Genomic DNA, 23,623 nt, shown 5'->3' with positions numbered 1-23,623 from the left:
TGTGTATGTGTGCTTGTGTGCACATGCCTGTGTGTGCATGGGCATGTGTGCATGTGTGTATGTGTGCGTGTGTGCACGTACCTGTAGGTGCACATGCATGTGTGTGTGCGTGCGCATGAATGTACGCACATATGTTGCCCAGTGGATGATATTCCTTCTTCTGTCACTTTGCACTGTATTTTTGAGACAGGGTCTCCTCACTAACCCAGAACTGGCTGGCCTGGCTGGCCAGTGAGCCCCAAGGCTCTGTTAGTCTTTGCCTTCCTAGTGGTAAGGACCACAGGTGTGACTGAACCATCTTCCCAGGCGCTCTAGAAAATTTGATAAATATTGCTTTCAAGAAATTTACGGGACTGGAGTTTTGATGAATATGTATCTTTCTGGATGCTTCCATCGTCTTCTTCAGTAGAAAGATCAATGATGAGAGAAATTCTTAATTTTTTTTTTTTGCACTTTAACTAGATTGAAAATAGGTATTAGAGTCCTCTCCTAAGGAATGTTGTTTGGTGTGTGACCTGGTGGGCTTTTGATTGTTGTGATGAATATCCTGACTAAAAGGAACCTGAGGAGTAAAGGGCTTATTCTGCCTTTCACATCCCAAACACAGTCCATCACGAAGAGGAGCCCAGGCAGGAATAAAAGGCAGGAATAGGAACTGAAGCAGGGGTCATGCAGGGACGCTGATTTCTGGAATTGCTCCTGGTGATTTACTCAGTCTTTTTTATACAACCCAGGATCTGCTGAGGGGTGGAGCTACTCATAGAGGACCGGGACCTCTTATATCAATCACTAATCAAGAAAATGCCTACAGAGAAGTCTGTAGGCCAACGGGAGGAGGTCGTTTTCTCAGTTGAGTCCCTTCTTCCCCGTGGCTCTAGCCACACCAAGGTGGCTCTGTCTGGTATATACACTAAGCGTTCACCCTGCCGTGCACTAGGTAGCCATGTGACGTCATCACCTCCAGCTGACTCCACCTCCTTGCTTTCTGTTTCAGGGTAAAATCCCCAATGTGAAAATGAAGGCCCAGGTGACCATCGTCTGCTCTTTACTGTTTTTTCTGACCACGGAATGTTCTCTCTATAAACCCAAGATTCACAGAAAAGTAAGTTTGTTCTCTTCCTGTGTGATCCTACAAGAAATCCCTCAGTTCCCTTAGATGTCTTAGGTAGCTGATAAGTAACACACCAATTAAAATACAATTTTGAATGATCATAGCTTTACTCTTATCGGTGGTAATTTTCAAAGGGAGGGAACAACCACAACAAAAGTGAGGAGACGGCAGGGAACAACAGCCCAGGAGGCAGCAGCAGGGGGTGGCAGTCACTTTGACAGGAAAGACATAAACTGCAGCAGAGCAAATTAGATTCAGATCTTACTGAGGTTTTGCTGGCTCTGGGAGTTGTTTTGCTTCACAGAGTCTTAATTTCTTTGTCATATATCTTTATCATATCAATTTTTATACTTTAAAGTGATACTTCCAATCCTTTACGTGAATACAAAGTTTGTGATTCAATTATTGCAACCCAGTGAACTTTCTGTTCTTTTCATCCTACTAAGGATGGGTTTAGAGTACCTGGGATTTCTCCTTAGCTGTATTCCATCTGGAGAGTCAGTACAGGCAGAGACTAGATTGATGGTATAATAGCCATTTCTGTGTTCTCTCTGGGTCCTTAAAGCTACAAGAGATCCACCCCATCCATTAACTTGACCTTCAGAGCTCAGGTGACCTTCAAGGTGAGCTCTCAGACAGTAGTGTGCCCTGACTTGTGTCTTCTCCAGTGAGTTCCCTCAGAACCATCTCTCGAGTCTGCCACGGTTGCCACCCTAGTCTTGAGAGCTTGTACTCTATCCATTAACATGGATCCTCTAAGTTAAATTGAAACTGAAAGAGAACATCAAACGGTAATGGTTTTTGAATTTTTTTTTCAGGCTAAAGATGACTTTCAAACACCTCTATGGAAGCATAAGTTTAGTCGGACACAAGGTATGTAATGCTGTAAAATATAGTTTTCATTCATTTGGAGATGGGGCAAAAAGGGAAAAGGAGGTGGATGGTGGAAGCATCTTCAGACCTCAGGCTTACCTCCCATGATTCTCTGTGTTTCTCAGCATTGATATATTGTCTTACGGTTGGTTTCTTACGTAACTAATCAGGCGAGTTGACACATAATCACACATGCTTTAGAAGAGAAGACTGATGTCCATTTTCAGTTAACAGGGAAATAAGTTTGTTAAACTTCGAACAGGCCAAGAGGACACTGTTCTTCTTTCCTCCAAAGGTATATTCAGGATTCTTAAATGTGGGCAGCAGCACTCTTGTGCTCTGGGTTCTGGTAAGGCAAAGCAAGGCGGTTTGGTGGTGGTAAGACTGGCCATACTCCAGGAGTGGAGGAATGAGAACATTAGCGTTACTAACATCTTAGCATCATGTGACTTCACCCAGACATTTCAGGTCGCAGTCAGGTTTAAGGCCAGGGACACACATATTTATGCAATGTGATGTTGGATAGGGAAAGAGGGCAGAAAGGAAGCTAGCACTTGTGCAAGATGCTTCTCCATGATATAGCTGCAGCAACACCATGGCATCACCAACCGGTGGGTGGAGAAATTCAGTACTATTCTAGTTAATGAATTAGCCAAAGTAAGTATCCTGGATAGATGCCAAGGAAAAAAATACAAACCCTTACTTGCTTTGGCCAGGAGTGGAACTGTGCCTAGAGCTATCCAGTTTATCACCATGGTGGTACCCTTCATTTGCTGCAAATTATTACCTCATTTTTGCTGATTTCAACACTGCAATATCTCTCAACGCTTTTTCTTTCCCTCCTTTTCTCCTCTTTTGCTTTTGGTTTTGAGACAGTCCACTGAAAGGAGTCATGGCATGAACTCGAGTAGGAGCTAAAGCAGGAACCATCCATGGAGGATAACGGCTTTCAGCCTTGCTCACCAGCTCACCCTCATCTAGTTTTCTTTTTCTTTTTTTTTGGGGGGGGGGTTTCGAGACAGGGTTTCTCTGTAGCTTTGGAGCCTGTCCTGGAACTAGCTCTTGTAGACCAGGCTGGCCTCGAACTCCCAGAGATCCGCCTGCCTCTGCCTCCCGAGTGCTGGGATTAAAGGTGTGCGCCACCACCGCCCGGCTTCATCTAGTTTTCTTAAACAGCACAGGCTACCTGGTGCTGCCCACAACATGCCAGCCTTTCCCACATCCATCATCAATCAAGATAATTTCTCGGGTGCTGGAGCGATGGCTCAGTGGTTGAGAGCACGACTGCTCTTCCAGAGGACCTGGGTTCAATTCCCTGCATCTACAGAGCAGCTCACAACTATAATGCCAGGATCCAACATCCTTACACAGACATACATGCAGGCAAAACACCAATGAATATAAAATAAAAATAAATAAATTATTTTCAAAAATTGAAGATAATCTCTCACAGACATGGACACAGTCCAATCTCTTCTGGACATGAAGTGTCAAAAACAAATAAACAAAAAACCAAAGCCAAAATGAACAAACAAAACAAAACATCACCACCACTACCAACAACAACTCACCGCAAAACATCATTTTGTGTTTTGGGACTTGATGATGGTGATTTTTCTTTTTCAAGTGATCCTCTAACAAGAATGCTGGACTGCTGTGTAGTATTTTTAGCTCAAAGAAGACTGTGATGGAGAAAATGTATGTGTTAGGTTGGCACTGTTCAGGCTTGAGTAAGAACACTGTGCACTGAGTGCTGGGTACTGTGAGCTCAACTTAATGAATCAACAATACATATTAGCAATGCATATTAAAGACTAGTACACACAAAATATACACAAAGGAAGACCACAGTTGTTGAGAATATCTCATCAGTTGCTGTGAATATTATGAACAGAAATTCCCAGGCATTTCACCTTATATCCCTCTGGGAACAGGAGATTAGTGCTTGATAATTCAGCATTCATGGTGACCATACAGAAAGTAACCCCAGTGAGTAATGACAAGTGACTGCACACACCTCCAATGATGTAAAGGTTATGTGCATTTCCGTGCTGTAGCCACCAACTCTGTGTGTATAGCTCTGCACAGAAAGGCTCACTGACGCTTGTTCTCCTCACCTGCCAAGTATCTGTCAACCACAGATACAATGAAGGTTTCTACTCGGTGTTTGTATCCTTTATCTTTGGTTGCTGTGATAAGACACCGTGACCAAAGGCAACTTCAGGAAGAGAGAGTTCCAGAAGGAGAGTCCATAACTGGTGGAGGCACGGCAGCAGGCAGCCAGAGCAGGGAGCTGGGAGGTCACATTTTCAACCAGAGAGGGCAAACTAGAAGTGGGTGAGGCTGTACACTCTCAGTGCCTGTCCTTAGGGACATAATTCCTCCAGCAACACTTGGCATCCTAAAAGTTCCATAACCTTGCCCAAACAGTGCAATAGCTACAGACCAAACTCAAATACAAGAGTCTTTAAGACTCCTGGGTTCCCCCCTGTTTTCTCTTCCTCAGGGGTTCTCACCAGGGATTTCTGAATACCCCGAGGACCCCTTTTCTGTCTTCTGCTCACTCTTCCTGGACAATAGCTTCACCAGCAACCATGCAGCTTTTTCTTATTGCTGAGAATGCAGTTCAATGTCATCTCCTTGGCGAGCTGTTCACAGAATCCCAGAATGAACTAGATGCATTTGTCAGTGTGGAAATGGTAATTTGGCCTCTAACTTGCTGTTTTTTGTTTTTTCTTTCCCTCCCTCCCTCCTTCCTCCCTCTCTCTTTCTATCCTTTCCCTCCCTCTCTCCCTCCCTCCCTCCCTCCCTCCCTCCCTCCCTCCCTCCCTCTCTCCCTCCTTCCCTCCCTCCCTCCCTTCCCCCTCTTCCTGTTTTTAGATAAATGCAGTGGAAATTGCAGCTCGACGTCCAACTGTAGCCAGAACTGTGATCCCTATTTCCACGGAGAAATAGTATTCACATGTAGTCAAGGCAAATGGCAGAAAACAACGGAAACATGCACAAGCCTCTCTGTGGACTCCCTGTTTCAGGTGATGCTGGGTACACTCCTGGTGACAGGAGCTAACTCTCCTGGGGTGGGGGATGGAAGGCGGCACTTCCAATCTTGTCTCTTCTAAATGGCAGTAAGTCTCAGGCTTGGACTTGGGGACAGCTGCCCGAGGCTTGCATCATGGCCGTCTTTCCTTACCCACGCACTGACGTACTTACGTCTCTCCTCACTCTCTCAGTCTTCCTCCTGAAGATCAGTTCCAAGATTGGGTGAGAAGTCCAGCTGAGCAAGAGAGATTGTGCCAACTCTAACTTTGGAAATGAAAGGTTAAATAAATCCAGTAAAAGTTACTTAAACTACATGCAAACGATGGGCCCTTCACAGTAAAATATCTTAGCTTTATGGGTGAATTTGTATGCCCCTTCTGCTAATTAATCAACTGAATATGTCTTGAATTAAATTAATTCTTTTCTAATGCTTTCAGTCCTTTAACTAAAACAGAGAGAGTCTAGCAGGAATAAGGATTCAATGGCTCCTACATGTCTCAATTACAATAAGAATCTGTCTTATATACTTCTATCGAGTACCCACTTCTCTGTTTCCCTCCAACCCCACCGAAGGACACGCATCTCCACACTTTTGTATTTTTTTATAGAGGAATTGCGGATGGTGTTGCCTTTCTAGCCCAGGGGTTCTGGTGACATCCCTGGAACTCCGGTGACAGGTGTAAGAGAGCAAAAGTGCTTGCTTATTCAGAGTCACTTTCTGAGGGAATATACGTAAAAAACAACAGGAAATGGTCAACTAACATATACTTGGAACAATTCACATTTTTTTAAAAAATTGTGATTCTTTAGTATGTGGCATTTGAATAGCTAACCCTTCCCAATCAATTCTCCTTTGACATTCCACCTGGATCTTTCTCCCCTCCATTTCTGTAGAATATGTCTTGTTATAAATCTTGAAGGACTGGGGAGGATGAGTTCTTGCCGTGCTGGTAAACACAAGGACATGAGTTCAGAACCCAGCATCTATGGAACTGCCCCATGTGCCTATAGGCCCCGTGCTGGGCAGGACCCTGGTGCTTGCCATTTAGCTGGTCTAGCCAAAACAGTGAGCTCCATGAGATAGAGATCCGGAGGTGCTGAGAAATCCTACTGCCAATCCAGAAGCCCAGGCTTTGGTTCCCAGCACCCAGTTGAATGGACTAGAGCTATCTGTAAGTCTAGCTCCCATAGCCTCTTTCGGCCTCCCCACGCACCTGTACTCACGTGCACATACCTGCACATAGACACATATAGGCATATATAATTAAAAGTAAAACAAATCCTAAATAATTAAAAATAAAATAAATCCTACAAAATCCTTAAGTGGAGAGGCTGATTGAGGAGGACACCAATGTTAACTGTTATATGTGCATGTGCAGGTGAGGGCGTCCTCCTTGCTGTGACATGCACACACATGCACACACACACATACATACTGATTGAGGAGGACACCAATGTTAACTGTTATATGTGCATGTGCAGGTGAGGGCGTCCTCCATGCTGTGACATGCACACACATGCACACACATGCACACACATACATACTGATTGAGGAGGACACCAATGTTAACTGTTATATGTGTATGTACAGGTGAGGGCATCCTCCTTGCTGTGACAGGCACACACATGCACACACATACATACTGGTTGACACCAATGTTAACTGTTATATGTGCATGTGCAGGTGAGGGCATCCTCCTTGCTGTGACAGGCACACACATGCACACACATACATACTGGTTGACACCAATGTTAACTGTTATATGTGCATGTACAGGTGAGGGCATCCTCCTTGCTGTGACAGGCACACACATGCACACACATACATACTGATTGAGGAGGACACCAATGTTAACTGTTATATGTGCATGTGCAGGTGAGGGCATCCTCCTTGCTGTGACAGGCACACACATGCACACACATACATACTGGTTGACACCAATGTTAACTGTTATATGTGCATGTACAGGTGAGGGCATCCTCCATGCTGTGACAGGCACACACATGCACACACATACATACTTACAACAACACACTGCAGTTCAAACCATTATTCTGAAAGCAAATTCCAGAAAGGTTCACTAGTCTGCTCTGTGGGAATTTTGGTGGCAGCCAGGGCTCCCTTGACTGCCTTAAATTATTCTGAGCAAGCGAGCTCTTTCCAGGGCCACCTTGTCTATCTGTTTTCCCCACAGAGATTGTTGTGGTTTAGTTCCTTTCAGCTAATGTATGTTGGCTTCTCATCCCCCCCCCCCCCCACAGGGCGCAAATCCTGCAGCTAGCCTTTCCATGGCATCGTCTTCCCTTTTCCCCATGAACTTAGTGGACAGCAAGGCACAGCACCATATTGGGGATGTCTTTCAAGGAATCCACAAGTACTGCCCCGAGGACTACGTCTGCATAGTCGACCCTGTGAAGTCCTCCAAAGTTACGTCTGGAAATATCGCATTTGTAGTAGAGTTATTAAAAAACATCTCCACAGGCTTGCAGACTTTGGACGGACAACATGGGAATGTGACTCACGAGAAAATGAAGGTACTCAAGAAATTAATTTCATTAAACACGAGATGCACTTTTTTTTAAAAAATCAAATCTTGCTATTTTTAACAGTTTCAAGTGTTCTTTCCAGCAGCAGACATTTCTGTTCAGCTTTCTGTGTTAACACATTCTTATTTATAAAAACGTTAGGCTGTGAATGCATGGTGACGGCCTACACGAAGTCTACCCTAGGAGATCACGTTGTTTGACTCTGCATTTTTAGAAGGGAGTTGCGCATTACAACAGTAGTTAGTATCAGTGTGTTAAACAAAGTCAAACGTTTCCCCTTAGGATGGGTCTTTTGGTTTCGGGTTTTGAGATACGGTCTCATGGAGCCCAGGCTAGCTTCAAACTTTTTCTACAGCTAAGCCTGACCTTGCACTTCTGATTCTCCTGCCTCCACATCCCTCCGCCTGAGATTTCAGATGAACATCACTCCATCTAGTCTTTGCTGTGTTGGGAAGGGGACCCAGGCTTTCATGGATGTTGAGAAAACAGTCTCGTAGCTGAAGTCAATTCCAGCAAGACCTGGTCATCTTCTCAGGGATTCTATTGTGCTCACAAGCACTGGTATTTATCATTAAAAGGAGGGATATAGGGATGTGATATATATATATAATATTTCTCAAACCTATCATGGAATTTACATATACTTCCTTCCAAAAACAATTTTTTACATTTATGGAACTTGAGTTCTATATTCTGTACTGCGAGGATCTTCCTCAGATGCAATAATAATGTTTAGATAAACATGTATAATATATGATATATATATGCATATATCATATATATTTTTCAAAAGATTTATTTTTATGTGTATGAGTGTATGTATATATACAATGTATGTTTGATGCCTTCTGAGGCCAGAACTGGAACTGATGTCACAGATGGCTGTGAGCTGCCATATGGATGCTGAAAACTGATCCTGGGTCAGTTCCTGCAGTCTTACTTAGGCTTTCTATTCCTGTGATGAAACACTGTGACCACAAATCAATTGGAGAGGAAAAAGTTTATTTAGCTTATACTGCTTCCATATCATAGCCCATCATTTGTAGGAAGTCAAGGCAGGAACTCAAGTAGGGCAGGAATCTGGAGGCAGGAGCTGATGCAGAGGCCAGGGAGGGGTACTGTCTAATGGTTTGCTTCCCATGGCTTGCTCAGCCTGCTTTCTTATAGAACCCACGACTACCAGCTCAGGAATGGCATCACCCACAATGGGCTGGGCTCTCACACATCAATCTTTAACTAAGAAAATGTTCTACGGTTGGATCTATTGAAGCATATTTTCCAACTGAGGTTTCCTACTTTTAGATTATGATTCTAGCTTGTGTCAAGTTGACATAAAACTAGCCAGGCCAACTGCTGAGAGTATCTCTATTTTTTAATACTAAAATAATATTGTTTATATCCTTTGAATTTTCTTCCATTAGCATTCGTCATGCACAATCACAGTACACAGTGAATTTGAAGAGGCCAGTATCAGACGAGATGAAATAATTAGATCTGCCAAAGTTTTGGGTTTTAGAAACTAACTCTTTTACACTAACAGGCCTGTTTCCTTTGCAGAACTATGGAAAAATGGCCAACCACATCCTTAACAAGACTGCCATTTCAAATTGGGCTTTCATTCCCAATAAAAATGCCAGCTCAGATTTGTTGGAGTCAGTGAACTCCTTCGCCAAGAAACTCCAAATCCACGGTGAATCTGAGAGCATTGTCAATGAACTCTTCATTCAGACGAAAGGTGCCCACATCTATCGCAACAGCTCTGAGAACAGTTTCAACCTCTCCATGCCCGTGACCGATGACACAGAAGATGCCCTAGTACTGATAGAAATTCCCAGGCAAGCACTACGTGAGCTGCCGTCCAACGTCTCCCAAGCCATCGGCATAGCTTTTCCAACGTTGGGGGCCATTCTGAAAGAAGCCCATGGGCCAAATGTCAATCTCCCAAAGCCCGTAAATGGTCTGATCTTGTCACTGGTTTTGCCAGAAAACCTGAAAGAAATCATACTCACCTTTGATAAGATCAATAAATCCCAGAGCGCCAGCAGCCGGTGTGTCGGCTGGCATTCTGAGAAAAGGCAGTGGGACGAGAGCCCATGTAAAACCGTGTCAGATACTGGAGGCGCCGTGAACTGCCATTGTAAATGCAACAGAACAGTGATGTCTTTCTCCATTCTCATGTCATCCAAACCTGTAAGGGACAAGGTTCTGAACTATATCACTTTCGTTGGGCTCAGCGTCTCCATCTTTAGCTTGGCGCTCTGCCTGGTCATCGAAGCTGTGGTTTGGTCCCGGGTGGTTGTGACCGAGATATCCTACATGCGCCATGTGTGCATCGTGAACATTGCAGTGTCCCTCCTGACTGCGAACGTGTGGTTCATCATTGGCTCCAATGCATATGTTCGGGAGGACCTCAGGTGGTGTGTGGCTGTGACATTTTTCAGTCACTTCTTCTTCCTCTCCCTGTTCTTCTGGATGCTCTTCAAAGCGCTGCTCATAGTCTATGGAATCTTGGTTGTTTTCCGCCGGATAATGAAGTCTCGTATGATGGCCATAGGCTTTCTCGTTGGCTATGGGTGTCCTCTGGTGATTGCTGTCATTACGGTTACCGTCACTGGGCCCGGGGAAGGTTACATCAGAGACGATGCCTGTTGGCTTAATTGGAACAAAACCAAAGCCCTTTTTGCGTTTGCCATCCCAGCCTTGGCCATTGTTGCTGTGAATCTCCTTGTGGTTCTGGCAGTTGCTATCAATACTCAGAGGCCTTTGATGGGCAGTTCAAAATCTCAGGATATGGCCATAGTTTTCAGGATCAGCAAAAATGTTGCCATCCTCACCCCGCTGCTGGGACTGACCTGGGGTTTTGGTCTAGCAACCTTGCTAGAAGGCACACATCTGGTATTTCATATAATCTTTGCCTTGCTCAATGCTTTCCAGGTAAGTTCAATAAGGCGGATTTGCTTTGTGTTTCTGGCTAGACATCAAGGCATGGGAGCTGTGATTTATTTACTGTTAAAGGATACCAAGTTTTCTCTCTATATTCCAGGGGTGTCTAAGCATAGCATATCCCACCTAGATTGGCATGTTTTCCTACTTAAAGTAACTATTTATTTATTGTGTGCACACTCTGTCCATGTATGTGGAAGGCCATATGCATGCCACAGAACATATGTGGAGGTCAGAGGACAGCTTATAGGAGTCACTTCTTTTTCCTCATCGTGCAGAACCTGGAGATTGAACTCAGGTCAGGCTTGGTGGCAAGAGTCTTCACTTGCTGAGTCACCTCACTTGGTACCTTTCCCCCCGTCTTTTAAAAAAGGATTGTTTTTGAGACAAGATCTCACTCTGTAGCCAGTGTGACCTCAAACTTGTAGCTGTCTGCCTGTCTCAGGCTCCCGTGTGCTGAGGTTATAGGTGCGATTTGATATGCTTGACCACCGATAATGCTGGGGTCAGTTGACCAGGCTGGTGGGAGGGGCCTGTCCTTCTTTCTCTCTCACTTACTCTGAGTCTTCCCTATCATGCCCACAACTAGTCTTCTCACATTGATGACTGTCCTTTGGTCATGAATGTCAAAGGTTGCTCCTTGATCAAAATAGGCGTAATGCCGTCCTTCTCCAGGGAACTCAGCAAAATAGACATTTTCTGTAGCCCAGAGAGAGGTCCTTCACGTTGGAAGTTGACCAGTTAGAAATTCTTATAATTCTTTCTTTCCATTTCTTGTGGAATAAAAGTTAGTTACTATTTATATCTAGATATAGTCCTATGTTATCTGATCTTGGGAAGGCCATTTTTTTCCAGATCTCAACTTTTCTCACCTGGCGAGATATGGATTTGGATTGGAATGATCTCTGTTGTGTTTTCCCCCACACACGCTCTGACAAGATGGTCCCTCTTGTTCTAAGCTTGCCTTTCGGGGACCCTATCATTTAATCAGATTGCATTCCCTACCTATGAGTCATAGAAAACTTGGCGGGCTGATAGTCTTAATTACACTTTTAATCAGGACTTGGAAAACTCAGGCTTCTGCCTGTTTGTGTAAATAGGGTTTTACTGGCACACAGCCTTGCCTGTTTTTTCTCATGATTTTCTTTTAGCCGACGCTGAGCTGCGATGGCACATTTGAGAGGTTGCAGCAGAGGGGAAGGCTGGCAAAGTGCAAAGATTTCCGGTCTGGGGAAAGCTTCTCACTTTCACTGTAAATGTTGTAACTGTCCAACAAAACAGCCTTCCTGTTGGCTTGTCAGGCATGGCCCAAGGAGCCAACCAGGTACAGAGACGCCAGCTTAGGCCGCTCGTGTATCTTACACATTTTCTTAAATAGTTATGTGGTCGTAAAGAGGAAACACAGACTTCAGCCTTTGTTTTCTTGAACTCAAAAATCGTGATTGCCTTAAGTTAAAAGTTTCTTCCTTAATTTTTTTATTTTATACACCTGGATATTTTGTCTGCATGCATATCTTTATGTTATGTGCGTACAGTGCCCAAGGAGGTCGGAAGAGGGCATACAATCTCCTGGGTTGGAGTTACAAATAGTTGTGAGCTATCATGTGGGTGCACAAGTCCTCTGCAAGAGCAACAAGGGCTCCTAACTGCTGAGTAGTCTTTCTGAATCCCCGTTCTGTTTTATTTTTGAGAGGTCTTACTTTTTAGGCCTGGCTTGCCTTAAACTCATAGCGATTCTCCTGCCTCAGCCTCCTGAGTGATGGGATTCAGGCGTGAGCCATCATCTGTGGCTAATTTTCACACTCTGGAAATTAGTAACTAATAACTTCCCTTCCCTTCCCTCCCCTCCCCTCCCCTCCCGTCCTATCCCTTCCCCTTCCCTCCTATCCCCTCTCTTTTCCTCCCCTCCCCCCTTCCCTTCCCTCCCCACTCCTCCCTGCCTCTCCTCTCTTCTTCCCTCCTCTCCTCTCTTTCCTCTCTGCTCTCCTTTCCTACCTTCTTTTCTCCCCTCCCCTTTTCTCTCTTCTCCCCTCCCTTCCTCTCCTCTCTTCCTTTCCTCCCCTCTTCTCCCCTCTTCCCTCTCCCCTCCCCTCTCTCTATTCCTTTCCTTCCCCCTCCCCTGTTCTCTTCACCTCCCTCCTTCACTGTCCCCCTCTTTTCTTTCTGGTGCTGGGAACCAAACCCAGGCCCCATGCAAGCTATACCAGTAGTTACCATGGAACTGCAGTTCCTTCCCTCATCTTTTTTCTTTGTGACTTAATTAAACCTTAGGAATAGTTTATCTGTATTTCCTCTTCAGAACACTTATATTTCTCTTTTATTCATAGATAATGCTAAAAACACCTTTGGTTTTGCTAATTTTCTTAGCTAGAATTCCCTGTGACTTACATTTAATATTTCATTGTCACCTGATCAGGTTTTCTTTGCAGCAAAACTGACTGAGAAAAGGTTCTCCCAGCTTCCAGGTCTTTGTAGTTTTCATTTACTTTTGCTAAAAAATTCTACCATCTCAGAGTCCATGGTTGACTATTCACAAAATGTTTACCCCAATTCAAAACAGGACACAAGTTTCATTTCTTTAAAGATTAGTTCTCTGCTTTTCTGGTTGTGATTTTTTGAATGACCAGATTCCATGTCATGTATACCTGCCATCCTGAGAACGACTCAACAATTCAATACTTGAGATGAAATTATGGGACTGAATCCACATTTTAGGAATTGTTCTTGTCACTGTCATAAGACACCAGACCCAAGAAACTCAAGAAAAGAAGGCATTTATTTCAGTTCTTAGTTTCACGGTAGCGGGTGTGGGGTGGTAGTATGGGAGCTGTGGCTTAGGTCTTGATGTCAAGAGCTTGTGCCATCTTATGTGGCTGAAGAAGAAGAAAGCTCAGGCTGGAACCTGGTTTGGCCTCAGACTTCTCACTTCCTGCCATACATCTGTACATTAGGTCGCACACACAAAAAGTTCCACATTATCTCACAACAGCATCAGCAGGTGGAGACTAGGTGTTCAAACACATGAGCTGATGGAGGACGCTTCTCATTCAAACAATACAGTAAGGTTGAAAACTCTTTTTATATCATTGGACATTCAATAGGCATCAATAACCCATGTGCACAAGTTCATGAGGCTGATCCTCATTGTCAGGGAAGAAGGTAGATTAAAAAAAGAGACCCATCAATGTTCATTTCATTAATTTAAAATATGTATTATTCTTCCACCCCTGTTCATTTGTATGTGTGCGCACACATGTATATCCTGTATGTGGAGTGAGAGCTCAACATACCAGGGTTATTTTCTCTAATCCCACCACTTGGATCCTAGGGGTCAAACTCCAGTCTTGAGCCTTTGTGGCAAGTGCATTTACCTTCTGTGTTACCTTGCTGGCCCATTTTATTTTATTTATCTTAGAAACAGGTCTTGCTAAGCTACTCAGGCTTGTCTAGAACTCATTATACATATAGTTGGCCTTGAACTAGAGATCCTCCTTCCTCTGCCTCCCAAGAGTTAGGAATACAGATCTGTACCACCATGCCAGGCTCTGCCAATGCATGTCCATCTGCGCCAGTGGAAATGGATTTCTAATGTCCAGGCACTGTTCAGGGGTCAGAAGAGTAAGATTAAAATAACACCAGGATGCTGCTCAGGAAGTTTTCCTTAATGATTTTGTTGAATTTTACTACAGGGTTTTTTCATCCTGGTGTTCGGCACGATTATGGATTACAAGGTAATTTGAATTTGTTTCATTCATTGCCAGATAATTTCCTGTGGCCGAGGGAATCAGGAGGGTGAAATAATTTTAACCGAAGTCTAGGGTTGCTGAATGAGTACAGCTCAGGGCAATAGGGAGCGGGCCTGCTTTTCGTCCTGCCCGGCTCCAGCATGGCTAGCTTTACACCTGAAATAACAACACACAAATTGTATTCATTTAAACACTGCCTGGCCCATTATATCTAGCCTCTTCTTGGCTAACGCTCATGACTTGATTAACCCATTTCTATTAATGTGTGTAGCACCACGAGGTGGTAGCTTCTCGGGAAGATTCTAACCTGCATCCATCTTGGAGAGGAGAGCTATGGTGTCTGCCCCATTGCCTTCTTTCCAGCATTCTGTTCTGTCTACTCCATGGCAGCAACTATGAGGAAGGAAGACGAGAATGTTCTACTCTCTCTGCTTCCTTATTGCCATGAGGAGCAGAGATTGCATGAGGATATTGTTGGGAAAAAGAACAGAAACCATGGCTACAATTTGAAAATAGTTCTGTTATTGTTAATATCACGCTTCGACTTTTATCCAAAAGCTTTCTGGGTGCACTGCTGAACCACCTAATGTTGCTCTGGTCGGACTCCCTGGTCTTAAAGTTCTAGAACATGTGTCTGGACTTTGGAATGTCGCTGCTTCCCCTGACGCCTATGAATCACTGTCTGTCATTGCTTTTCAGATAAGGGATGCTCTGAGGATGAGGGGAAGTCGAGAGCAGCAGAGGTAAGGTGCCTCCTTCCAGTGACAGACTGATGGGTCAGTGTCCTCACGCATGCAGAGATGGGTGCCATAGTCCAGGACTCAGAATTTGTTAGCAAAATTACTCTTTTTTCTTTCTCATTTCACAAAGACAGAGAGAATCAGAAGATACCTTTCGGGGGAATTTTGCGTGTGTGTACATTTTTAGCTTGACATGAGGCCATTGAGATTAACCCAGGACCAGTGGTTTATAAAAAGTGGGAGCTAGGAAATGAGAAAGTTTAACCCACTCATTTTACCGGTGAGGAGAGTAGCTGAGAGTTGTGTGCAAGGTCACCCATCTTATTAGAAGTAGAATCATTGCCAGGAGGAAATGCCAACCAAAGCCTGCCCACCCTCCAGGTGTGGGACTCTTTCCAGTAGACCACACTTCCATGGACTAGAGTAACTGTATATGTACTGACTGTAACGAAGACTTTGGAGTTGGCAATCTGTCTTTGAAAATTTGACCGAGTGCCAAATTTTCTGAATCTGCTAAAATTTATTTGTTCAACCAGTATATTCTTCCTCTGAGCTTTAGAAACAATCTTTCTAGATGCATTGAGACACACTATCTACGGATGCTTCCAAGTGTGACTTTTACTATCACAGTTCATTAATTTTAAGACAGAAATTTTCTTTACCATTATTTAACATCTCTTAAGTTAAACATATACCACCTAGCCAATTAATATATTGTGTCTTAACCAACTTTATGTAAAAAAAACAAAACAACGACAATGAAGTCACCCTTAATATTGCATTCAGTAAAATGCAGTAATTCTGTTCTTCATGGCTGTATCAATTTGGATATTTCTCTGGGGCTTCATTCTCACACTGTTATCTTTAGGCAGCCCGCATGTTAATCTATAAGTATGCATAGTTTTGACAGTATCATCGCTCACTGACAACTCTGTTATTTTCACCCCATTTAGAAGGCATCGTTAAGTCCAGTCAATGGATCCAAAGTACTGAGTCGCTGAGACTAAAATGTAAGTATTGAACACCCAGGTAGAAACTGGACTTGCAGGCGCCGCAGAAGCACTCGTGAGCATGTCTTAGACGAGAGGGAATAGAACGGACGGCAGGACTATCAAAAGAGGGGCACTTCTCTACCACCCAGCACAAAAGTGAGCACAGGGACAGTGGCAGCTGAGTTTCTATGGACCTCAACCATATGGCCTTGGCGAGGAGATGCTGTGACCTCGTTTGCGCTCATAGATGGTGCGCTGAGCCATTTGCCAAGCTCACACATCTTATTTCCCCTCTAACCCTTTTATTTTCTTTATTAGTAAATCTGTTCTGTGACAGTTTCATACTTGTAATCAATGAATACTGACTGCCACCTACTTCCTTCCTATCCTTCCGCCCATCTTCATTTGTCCCCACAAAATTCTGTCTCGTGTTCAGGTCTATTTGCTTTGTCTTCTGACCCACCGAGTTCAACTAGGGCTGACTATGACCATGGGTTTGGAGCTAACTGATGGAGCCTGCTGGGCTCAGCAGTGATCATACAATAGAAGACCGTGATTCCCTCCCTTCCAGAATCTATTACTAACCCGCAGTCCAGAGGCAAAGGGTGGGGCATCATTAGTCACTCACCTTTCCATGACTGACTGTGGATAGGGCCTCCCCAAGTGTAAGCATCTACAGTTATCAAGAGCTGATGATTGCGGTGGCCTCTAGAGACATCTAGACTGCAGAGAATGGCATCTTGCAGATCTCCCCCCATCTTCCACAGTGCATCCCAGCCTTAGAGATGGTGGTGTCCATGTCTCTTGAGAGTTGAGCCCGCTACTGTTGCTTGTTTTCTGCTTCTTGGGAGCTGCCAGTCTCTGCATTCATTGCTGTTCATTGCTCAAGAAGGACTTAGTTCCTTCTTGTGAATCGATTTTGGCACTAACGGTAACTCTGCTGCCCAGACAAAAGCATTGATTGACAGAGACAGAGACCCAAATTGGAGCACAGGACTGAAATCTCAAGGTCCAAATCAGGAGCAGAAAGAGAGAGAGCACGAGCATGGAACTCAGGACCGCGAGGGGTGCACCCACACATTAAGACAATGGGGATGTTCTATTGGGAACTCACCAAGGCCAGCTGGCCTGGGTCTGGAAAAGCCTGGGATAAAACCGGACTCTCTGAACATAGCGGACAATGAGGACTACTGAGAACTCAAGAACAATGGCAATGGGTTTCTGATCCTACTGCACGCACTGGCTTTGTGGGAGCCTAGGCAGTTTGGATGCTCAACTTACTAGACCTGGATGGAGGTGGGGGTTCCTTGGACTTCCCACAGGACAGGGAACCCTGATTGCTTTTCGGGCTGGGGGGGAGACTTAATTGGGGGAGGGGGAGGGAAATGGGAGGCGGTGGCAGGGAAGAGACAGAAATCTTTAATAAATAAATAAATTAAAAAAAAAAGAAGTTACATAAAGTCGCAAAGCAACGGGGAAACGTGCCTCTCCCCAGTGAAGCGGGGCCTAGAATCATTCCTAAGAGGGTATGAGTGTCCATGTGGCAGTTACCTGCTTATTCACAGTTGACCCCTGAGATTTATTTCTTTACAGGTGAAATTGGGGGGGGGGCGGACAAATTAGGCAGTCACAAGGAGGTGATTAAGTCACAAAACAGCAGTCAGAAACGGCCACTAAGTAATAGCACGTAGAGGATGCACAGGCTCGTATCAGACCTCTTCTTGGAGAAGTTACCATGGCCCTTCCACATGTACATAGCTGAGAGTGACTGTATTCCATCACCTGGCAGTGGCCATGTCTTCTTTTATGTTGTTTTTTTCTTTTCTTTTTGACGTATGGCTCAGGCAGGGGTTTGAAGCAATTTAGTGGAGGAAACAAAAATACTGTGAATTAGAAGAAATCTTGTAAAGTTTCTGGCATTACAAATCCTACAGACTTGATGTACTGGTGTGGGACCTGGACACAGGGTCCCAGGAAAAGGGAGAGAGAAAAGGCTGAAGGGAAAAAGTCATCTTTGCAGACTAACACATGTGGAGTGCTGGGAAGCAAAAGAAGGACGATGCTGTCATGTCATTTGGTCTAGTTTAACTTCTGTTGCCTTGAGAAAATATACTAACACAGTTTAGGAGCCAGGCAGTGGTGGAGCATGCCTTTAATCCCAGAACTTGGGAGGCAGAGGCAGGCGGATCTCTGTGAGTTCGAGGGCAGCCTGAACTACAAGCCTGAACTACAGGACAGGCTCCAAAAACAAAACAAAAAACAAAACAAAAAGAACACAATGTAGGGGAGAAGTCATGTATTGGTTTAGGTTAGAGTTCATTATTTTGAGGAAGTAAGGTAGGAGTTTCAAACCTCATATCCACAGTCAAGAGCAGAGAGATAAAAACATGGATGCTTGCTTGCTCTGTGCTAGCTTTCTCCCCGTTTTGCTGTTCAGGCTCCCGTGCCTACAGAATGGGCAGTCCACAGTGGGCTGAGTGTTCACATATAAATCAACAATCAAGGCAAAGTCTTGGAGATTTGCCCACAGGCCCATCTGAGCTAGATAATACTGCATTAAGCCTCCTTTCCCAGGTGATCCGATTCTAGGCTGTGTGGAGACCTGACACACCTAGTTAAAACCATCCCGCACCGTCTGAGGGTTTTATTGCTGTGAAGAAACATCGTTACCATGGCAACTCTTACAAAGGAAAACATTTAACTGGGACTCACAGTTCCGAGGTTTAGTCTGTTGTCAGCACGGCAGGAAGCATGGCAGCATGCAGGCAGACCTGGTGCTGGAGAAGAAGCTGAGAGTTCTGCACCCAGATCTGCAGGAAGCAGGAAGTGACTACCACATTGGGCATGGCTTAAGCATCTGAGACCTCGAAGCCCACCTAGTGATACATCTTCCTTCAACAAAGCCACATCTACTCCAAAAAAGGCCATACCTCCTAATAGTGCCACTCCCTATAGGCTTATGGAGGCCATTTATTTATTTATTAAAGATTTCTGCCTCCTCCTCGCCACCGCCTCCCATTTCCCTTCCCCTCCCCCAATCAAGTCCTTCTCCCTCATCAGCCCAAAGAGCAGTCAGGGTTCCCTGCACTGTGGGAAGTCCAAGGACCACCCACCTCCGTCCAGGTTTAGTAAGGTGAGCATCCAAACTGCCTAGGCTCCCACATAGCCAGTACATGCAGTAGGATCAAAACCCAGTGCCATTGTTCTTGACTTCTCAGCAGCCCTCATTGTCCGCTATATTCAGCGGGGCTTACGTCTGTACTGCACCCAGACTGGGAAGTTGGGAGTGTACTGTCAGCAAAGGCCGCTCTCTGTTGTTACTTGATTTTCAGTTCTATTTTTGGACTTAAGAGGTAGATGATGAGCCGAGTTTTGAATCTTTTTGGCGTGTGCTCTGCGGGCGTCTCTCTCCCTGTTGAGTTTTCTCAGTCATTGGGCCGTGAATTTACACCTATACATACATGGTATTAAAAGGACTCTGGAATAGCAGTTGGCGTCGTGGCAGAGAAAGGGATCAAATAAGCAAGCATTCGTGTAGAGGGACAGGAAAGTCACAGTAGGTGAAAATTTGAAGTCCGGAAAGGAGATTTGGTGGCATAGGGGCGAGAGGGAGGAGGTGGGGGATGTCGGGTGGGAGTGTCTTTCAACAAAGAGAGTCCCAACCACAGTAAGATTCTGGTTGTTTTTTGGTGTGTACAAGGTAGGAGTGTAGACCAGTCATGGTGAAGCCATGCAGTAAAGGCAGTTTTGGCTGCTCTTAACCGGCATGCTGGGTCATAGACTAAACAGTAGTCTAGCTCCGGTAGTCAGACCTTAGGACTGGATTTGGGATGAGAGAGGGGCACTTAGCTCATGGAGGCTGCCTTTATCCCACCCAGTGATCTCAGGTCAAGATTGGGGGTACATACAGAATGGCAGCAGCTCTGTCCCTGAGGCCCGTGGCTAGGAAGGACTGCCGAGACCTGAACTGCGGGGTACTTTGGTTCAGGGGTGGATTCTGAATGGCAGATCTCGCCAGAGAAGACACAGAGGTGAACCTTATTCTTATGGAGGCCAGAGCTGCACAGTGCCCCCTGCTGTTCACATCTGCAGCAGGCCTTGAAACACAGTGATCCTCTGACCTTAGGGAGAGTTCCTCCGTGGCAGTTTGCTTAAGCCTCAAGGGCTCCTAAAAGGAGCCAGGGTTCATTTCCCTATGGAAATAAGATTCATGAGCAAAAAATAGAAGAAAACGATGCAAATGTGAGTTCAGATCCCTAGAGTCCTTCTAAAGACTAACTGGGGACTGGGAAGAGCAACGTGGGTTCTTAGTTCATTTTATGATCTAGGAATCAGGACAACACAGGCAGGGAGCAGCCTTGCTGCTGTGAGATATACAGGCAAGTCGATCTCATTTCCTCCTCTGTTAATCATGGTATAGATATAATAGCACATTTTTTTCCAGGATGGTTTCAGGATAAACAAAATAATTCCCCTAGTGCAGTGGTTCTCAACTTTCCTATGGTTGCAACCCTTTAATACAGTTCCTCATCTTGTGGTGACCCCCCCACCCATAAAATTATGTCGTTGCTACTTAATAACTGTAATTTTGCTTCCGTTATGAACTGTAATGTAAACATCTGATTTTTGACCCTAAGGGGTCGCGACTCACAGGTTGAGAACCTCTGCCCTGAATCAAATTAAGTTTTTAGAAATGCCAGCTATCATTCTATGTACCAAAAAGTGCTCCATCTTCTTGTCCAGATGGCTTATTTCTCGGAGATGCCTTGCATGCTGGGATGGAGAAAGGCTCCAAGAGAAGGAAGAACAAAAAACCATAGCTGGAATAAAGTGACATCCTCTTCCAGCCAGGAGCATGACCTCAGTTGGAAACCAGCTGAGGCTCACAGTGGACGAGCGGGATTTTCCAAAGACTGGCCTGTTGGCTCTGATTTGACAAAGACTGGTATTTGTTCACGTGGTCAAGAGTCACCCTCCATCTGCAAAGCCTTGAGTGGTCTCCTTGGTGAGCCCACAGCTGCCTGTGGATTGTCGGCTTTCATCCCCCAAGCTTCTCTGTTGCCCTGGACCCAGACATCTTTGCACTGAGGGAATCCTGGGGGTCTGGAGGATTCAGGTCAGATCCAGTGTCGGTGGCAGGGTTAAAGGTCAAATGTGAAGGATAGTGTATCTACTCTGCAGTTTGTTCATGTTCAGTTTCCCCCAAAAGGAAAAGAACATTGGGTGGCTGTTCTGTGTGCTTATTATTTTAATCCTTAGACAACCTGGCTTGTAGGACCTTCGCTGCTTCTTCTGTGAGACAGACACAGTGCTGTTACGGTTCTTACTGTTGATAAGTGGATGTGTTTATGACTGTTTCTTTTTAAACAACTGTAAATAAAGAAAATTTGGGTTATTATTTTTAGAAATAAAAATAAGATACATTTACTTTCCCTAACCTGTTCATGTGCGTTCTCACTCAAGATGGGCTTTTCCAGTGATAACACAATATTCATGGATATCAGCGGGGTAGTCTTCTCAGCTCATGGGTTAAGTCTGGGAAGGCTGATATTGCAGCTTTGCAATGGTTTGGTAAATGGCAGCCCTCTGGACCGGCCTTCAGACTGAAGACATCATTAGGATTAGAGATGGCCCTATGTGTGGGTCATTTGGTCATCTTGTTTTTTGTATTACAAAATACTTAGTAACTGTAAGTGAGGGCAAATGAAACCACCGAACTCAACCTCTCCTTGGTTAAAGAGAAAGGTTATTAAGGATCAAATTACCAAGGCTGTCTCTTGTGGGGGGGGGGGGTCAGTGAGAGGAGCAAAATGGTAGAAAAACAAGTAGATTTTATATGATAGCAGTGTCCTTGAGGTGATACAGGCTTTTGAGATTGACCGGGAACTAGGAAGTTGACAGATTTAGGGGAGGTTTTTTAAGGGTGGTTTAAGGGAGATCTACGACATTGTCAGCAGTACTGCCATTTTGGGAGCTTCTTTGGATCTAACAGTAACTATCTCTGCAGGACTACAGTCAAAACTTTTAGTTTTGGTTTAGAAACAAAACTGGTTTCACACCAAAGGTTATTAAGAATGATAAATCATTCCCTTCTGGTATCGTTAAAACATTCTTTGAAGGAGGCTGGAGAGATAGTTAATGGATAAAGACATTTGTCACCAAGCTTGATTACCTGCGTTTGGTTTCCAGAATCTACATGGGGGAAGGAGAGGGCCAACTCCAGCAAGGTGTTCTCTGACTCCACATGTGAGAGTACACATGCATATACATACACGTGCACACACACGCATGCACACATATGCGTGCACACCACCCCCCACACGCACACACATACTCATACACACAAACACACGTGCACATGCATGCACACAAGCACACGCACATACACACAAGTACGCATGCACACACATATACATGCACACACTGGCACACACAAAATTAAAAAATAAAAGGTACTTTTAAAAGGTCTTCAGTGAGGTACGAGTTTAATGCCTATATTTGTAATGTTTCCTGAATGTCAATTTATTGATTGACGTTTCCTGACTCCTGACTCCTGCTGCCATGGAAACAACTTTTATTTCTTCCAATGTAGAAATCCAGGTAGTTATGTAACTTCAGGCCAAATTTGTTTAAATGACCTTAGTTTAGTAAACTTACTTGGTACATAAATCCCACAGTAAATATGGCCCTTTTTTTTAAAATCTTTTTTTTTATTGAGAAAATGAGAAAGAAAAAACAAGTTTCCACCTGCTCCCAGCCTCCCATTTCCCTCCCCCTCCTCCCACCCTTCTCCCCCTCCTCCCACCCTTCTCCCCCTCCCCCCACTTCTTTCCCCCTCCCTCTCCAGTCCAAAGAGCAGTCAGGGTTCCCTGCCCTGTGGTAAGTCCTAGGTCCTCCCCCCTCTGTCCATATCTAGGAAGGTGAACATCCAAACTGGCTAGGCTCCCACCAAGCCAGCACATTACGTAGGATCAAAACCCCTTGCCATTGTCCTTGGCGTCTCATCAGCTCTCATTGTTCGCCATGTTCAGAGAGTCCAGTTTTATCCCATGCTTTTTCAGTCACAGTCCAGCTGGCCTTGGTGAGCTCCCAATAGATCAGCTCCACTGTTTCAGTGGGTGGGTGCACCCCTCGTGGTCCCGACTTCTTTGCTCTTGTTCTCCCTCCTTCTGCTCCTCATTGGGACCTTGGGAGCTCAGTCCAGTGCTCCAGTGTGGGTCTCTGTCTCTATCTCCATCCATCACCAGATGAAGGTTCTATGATGATATGCAAGATATTCGTCAGTATTGCTATAGGATAGGGTCATTTCAGGTTCCCTATCCCCCGCTGCCCAAGGAATTAGCTGGGGACCTCGGCTTGGGCACCTGGGAGCCACTCTAGGTTCAAATCTCTTGCCAACCCTAAGGTGGCTCCCTTAACTAAGAATTGTGCTTCCGTGCCCCCCTATCCAACCTTCCTTTATCCCAATCCTCCTTTTTCCCCAAGTTCCCCCTTCCTCCCCTTCTCCCTTTTCTCTCCCCATCTCCCCTTACCCCCATACCACCCCACCCCCAAGATCTCAATTTTCTCCCCGGCAACTTTGTCTATTTCCCATAGCCAAGAGGATAACTATATGTTTTTCCTTTGGTTCAC

The 23,623-nt window shown here is 44.8% G+C and overlaps 1 protein-coding gene across 1 annotated transcript; it reads left to right on the top strand.

Annotated features, from left to right (window-relative positions):
* Window positions 1-1,015: 1,015 nt before the first annotated feature.
* On the top strand, window positions 1,016-21,363 carry LOC142853735 (adhesion G protein-coupled receptor F4-like). The gene is made up of 9 exons (XM_075978917.1): window positions 1,016-1,102; window positions 1,930-1,984; window positions 4,865-5,016; window positions 7,286-7,558; window positions 9,128-10,504; window positions 14,203-14,244; window positions 14,959-15,002; window positions 15,953-16,009; window positions 20,735-21,363. The coding sequence occupies exons 1-8, from the start codon at window positions 1,016-1,018 to the stop codon at window positions 15,963-15,965; spliced, it is 2,043 nt and encodes a 680-aa protein (XP_075835032.1). The 3' UTR covers window positions 15,966-16,009; window positions 20,735-21,363.
* Window positions 21,364-23,623: the final 2,260 nt, after the last annotated feature.

This window comes from Microtus pennsylvanicus, chromosome 7 (genome assembly GCF_037038515.1).
Source record: "Microtus pennsylvanicus isolate mMicPen1 chromosome 7, mMicPen1.hap1, whole genome shotgun sequence".
In the NCBI taxonomy this organism is placed as follows: Eukaryota; Metazoa; Chordata; class Mammalia; order Rodentia; family Cricetidae; genus Microtus; species Microtus pennsylvanicus.
This window is presented reverse-complemented; position numbering and strand designations above follow the sequence as displayed.

What these genes read in the sequence shown, in the direction of transcription:
- LOC142853735 (XM_075978917.1), top strand. Translation starts at nt 1,016, where the DNA reads ATGAAGGCCCAGGTGACCATCGTCTGCTCTTTACTGTTTTTTCTGACC. An exon ending in CTGTGGACTCCCTGTTTCAG is followed by an intron (nt 5,017 to 7,285) that starts GTGATGCTGGGT and finishes CCCCCCCCACAG; the next exon opens with GGCGCAAATCCTGCAGCTAG. An exon ending in CCTTGCTCAATGCTTTCCAG is followed by an intron (nt 10,505 to 14,202) that starts GTAAGTTCAATA and finishes ATTTTACTACAG; the next exon opens with GGTTTTTTCATCCTGGTGTT.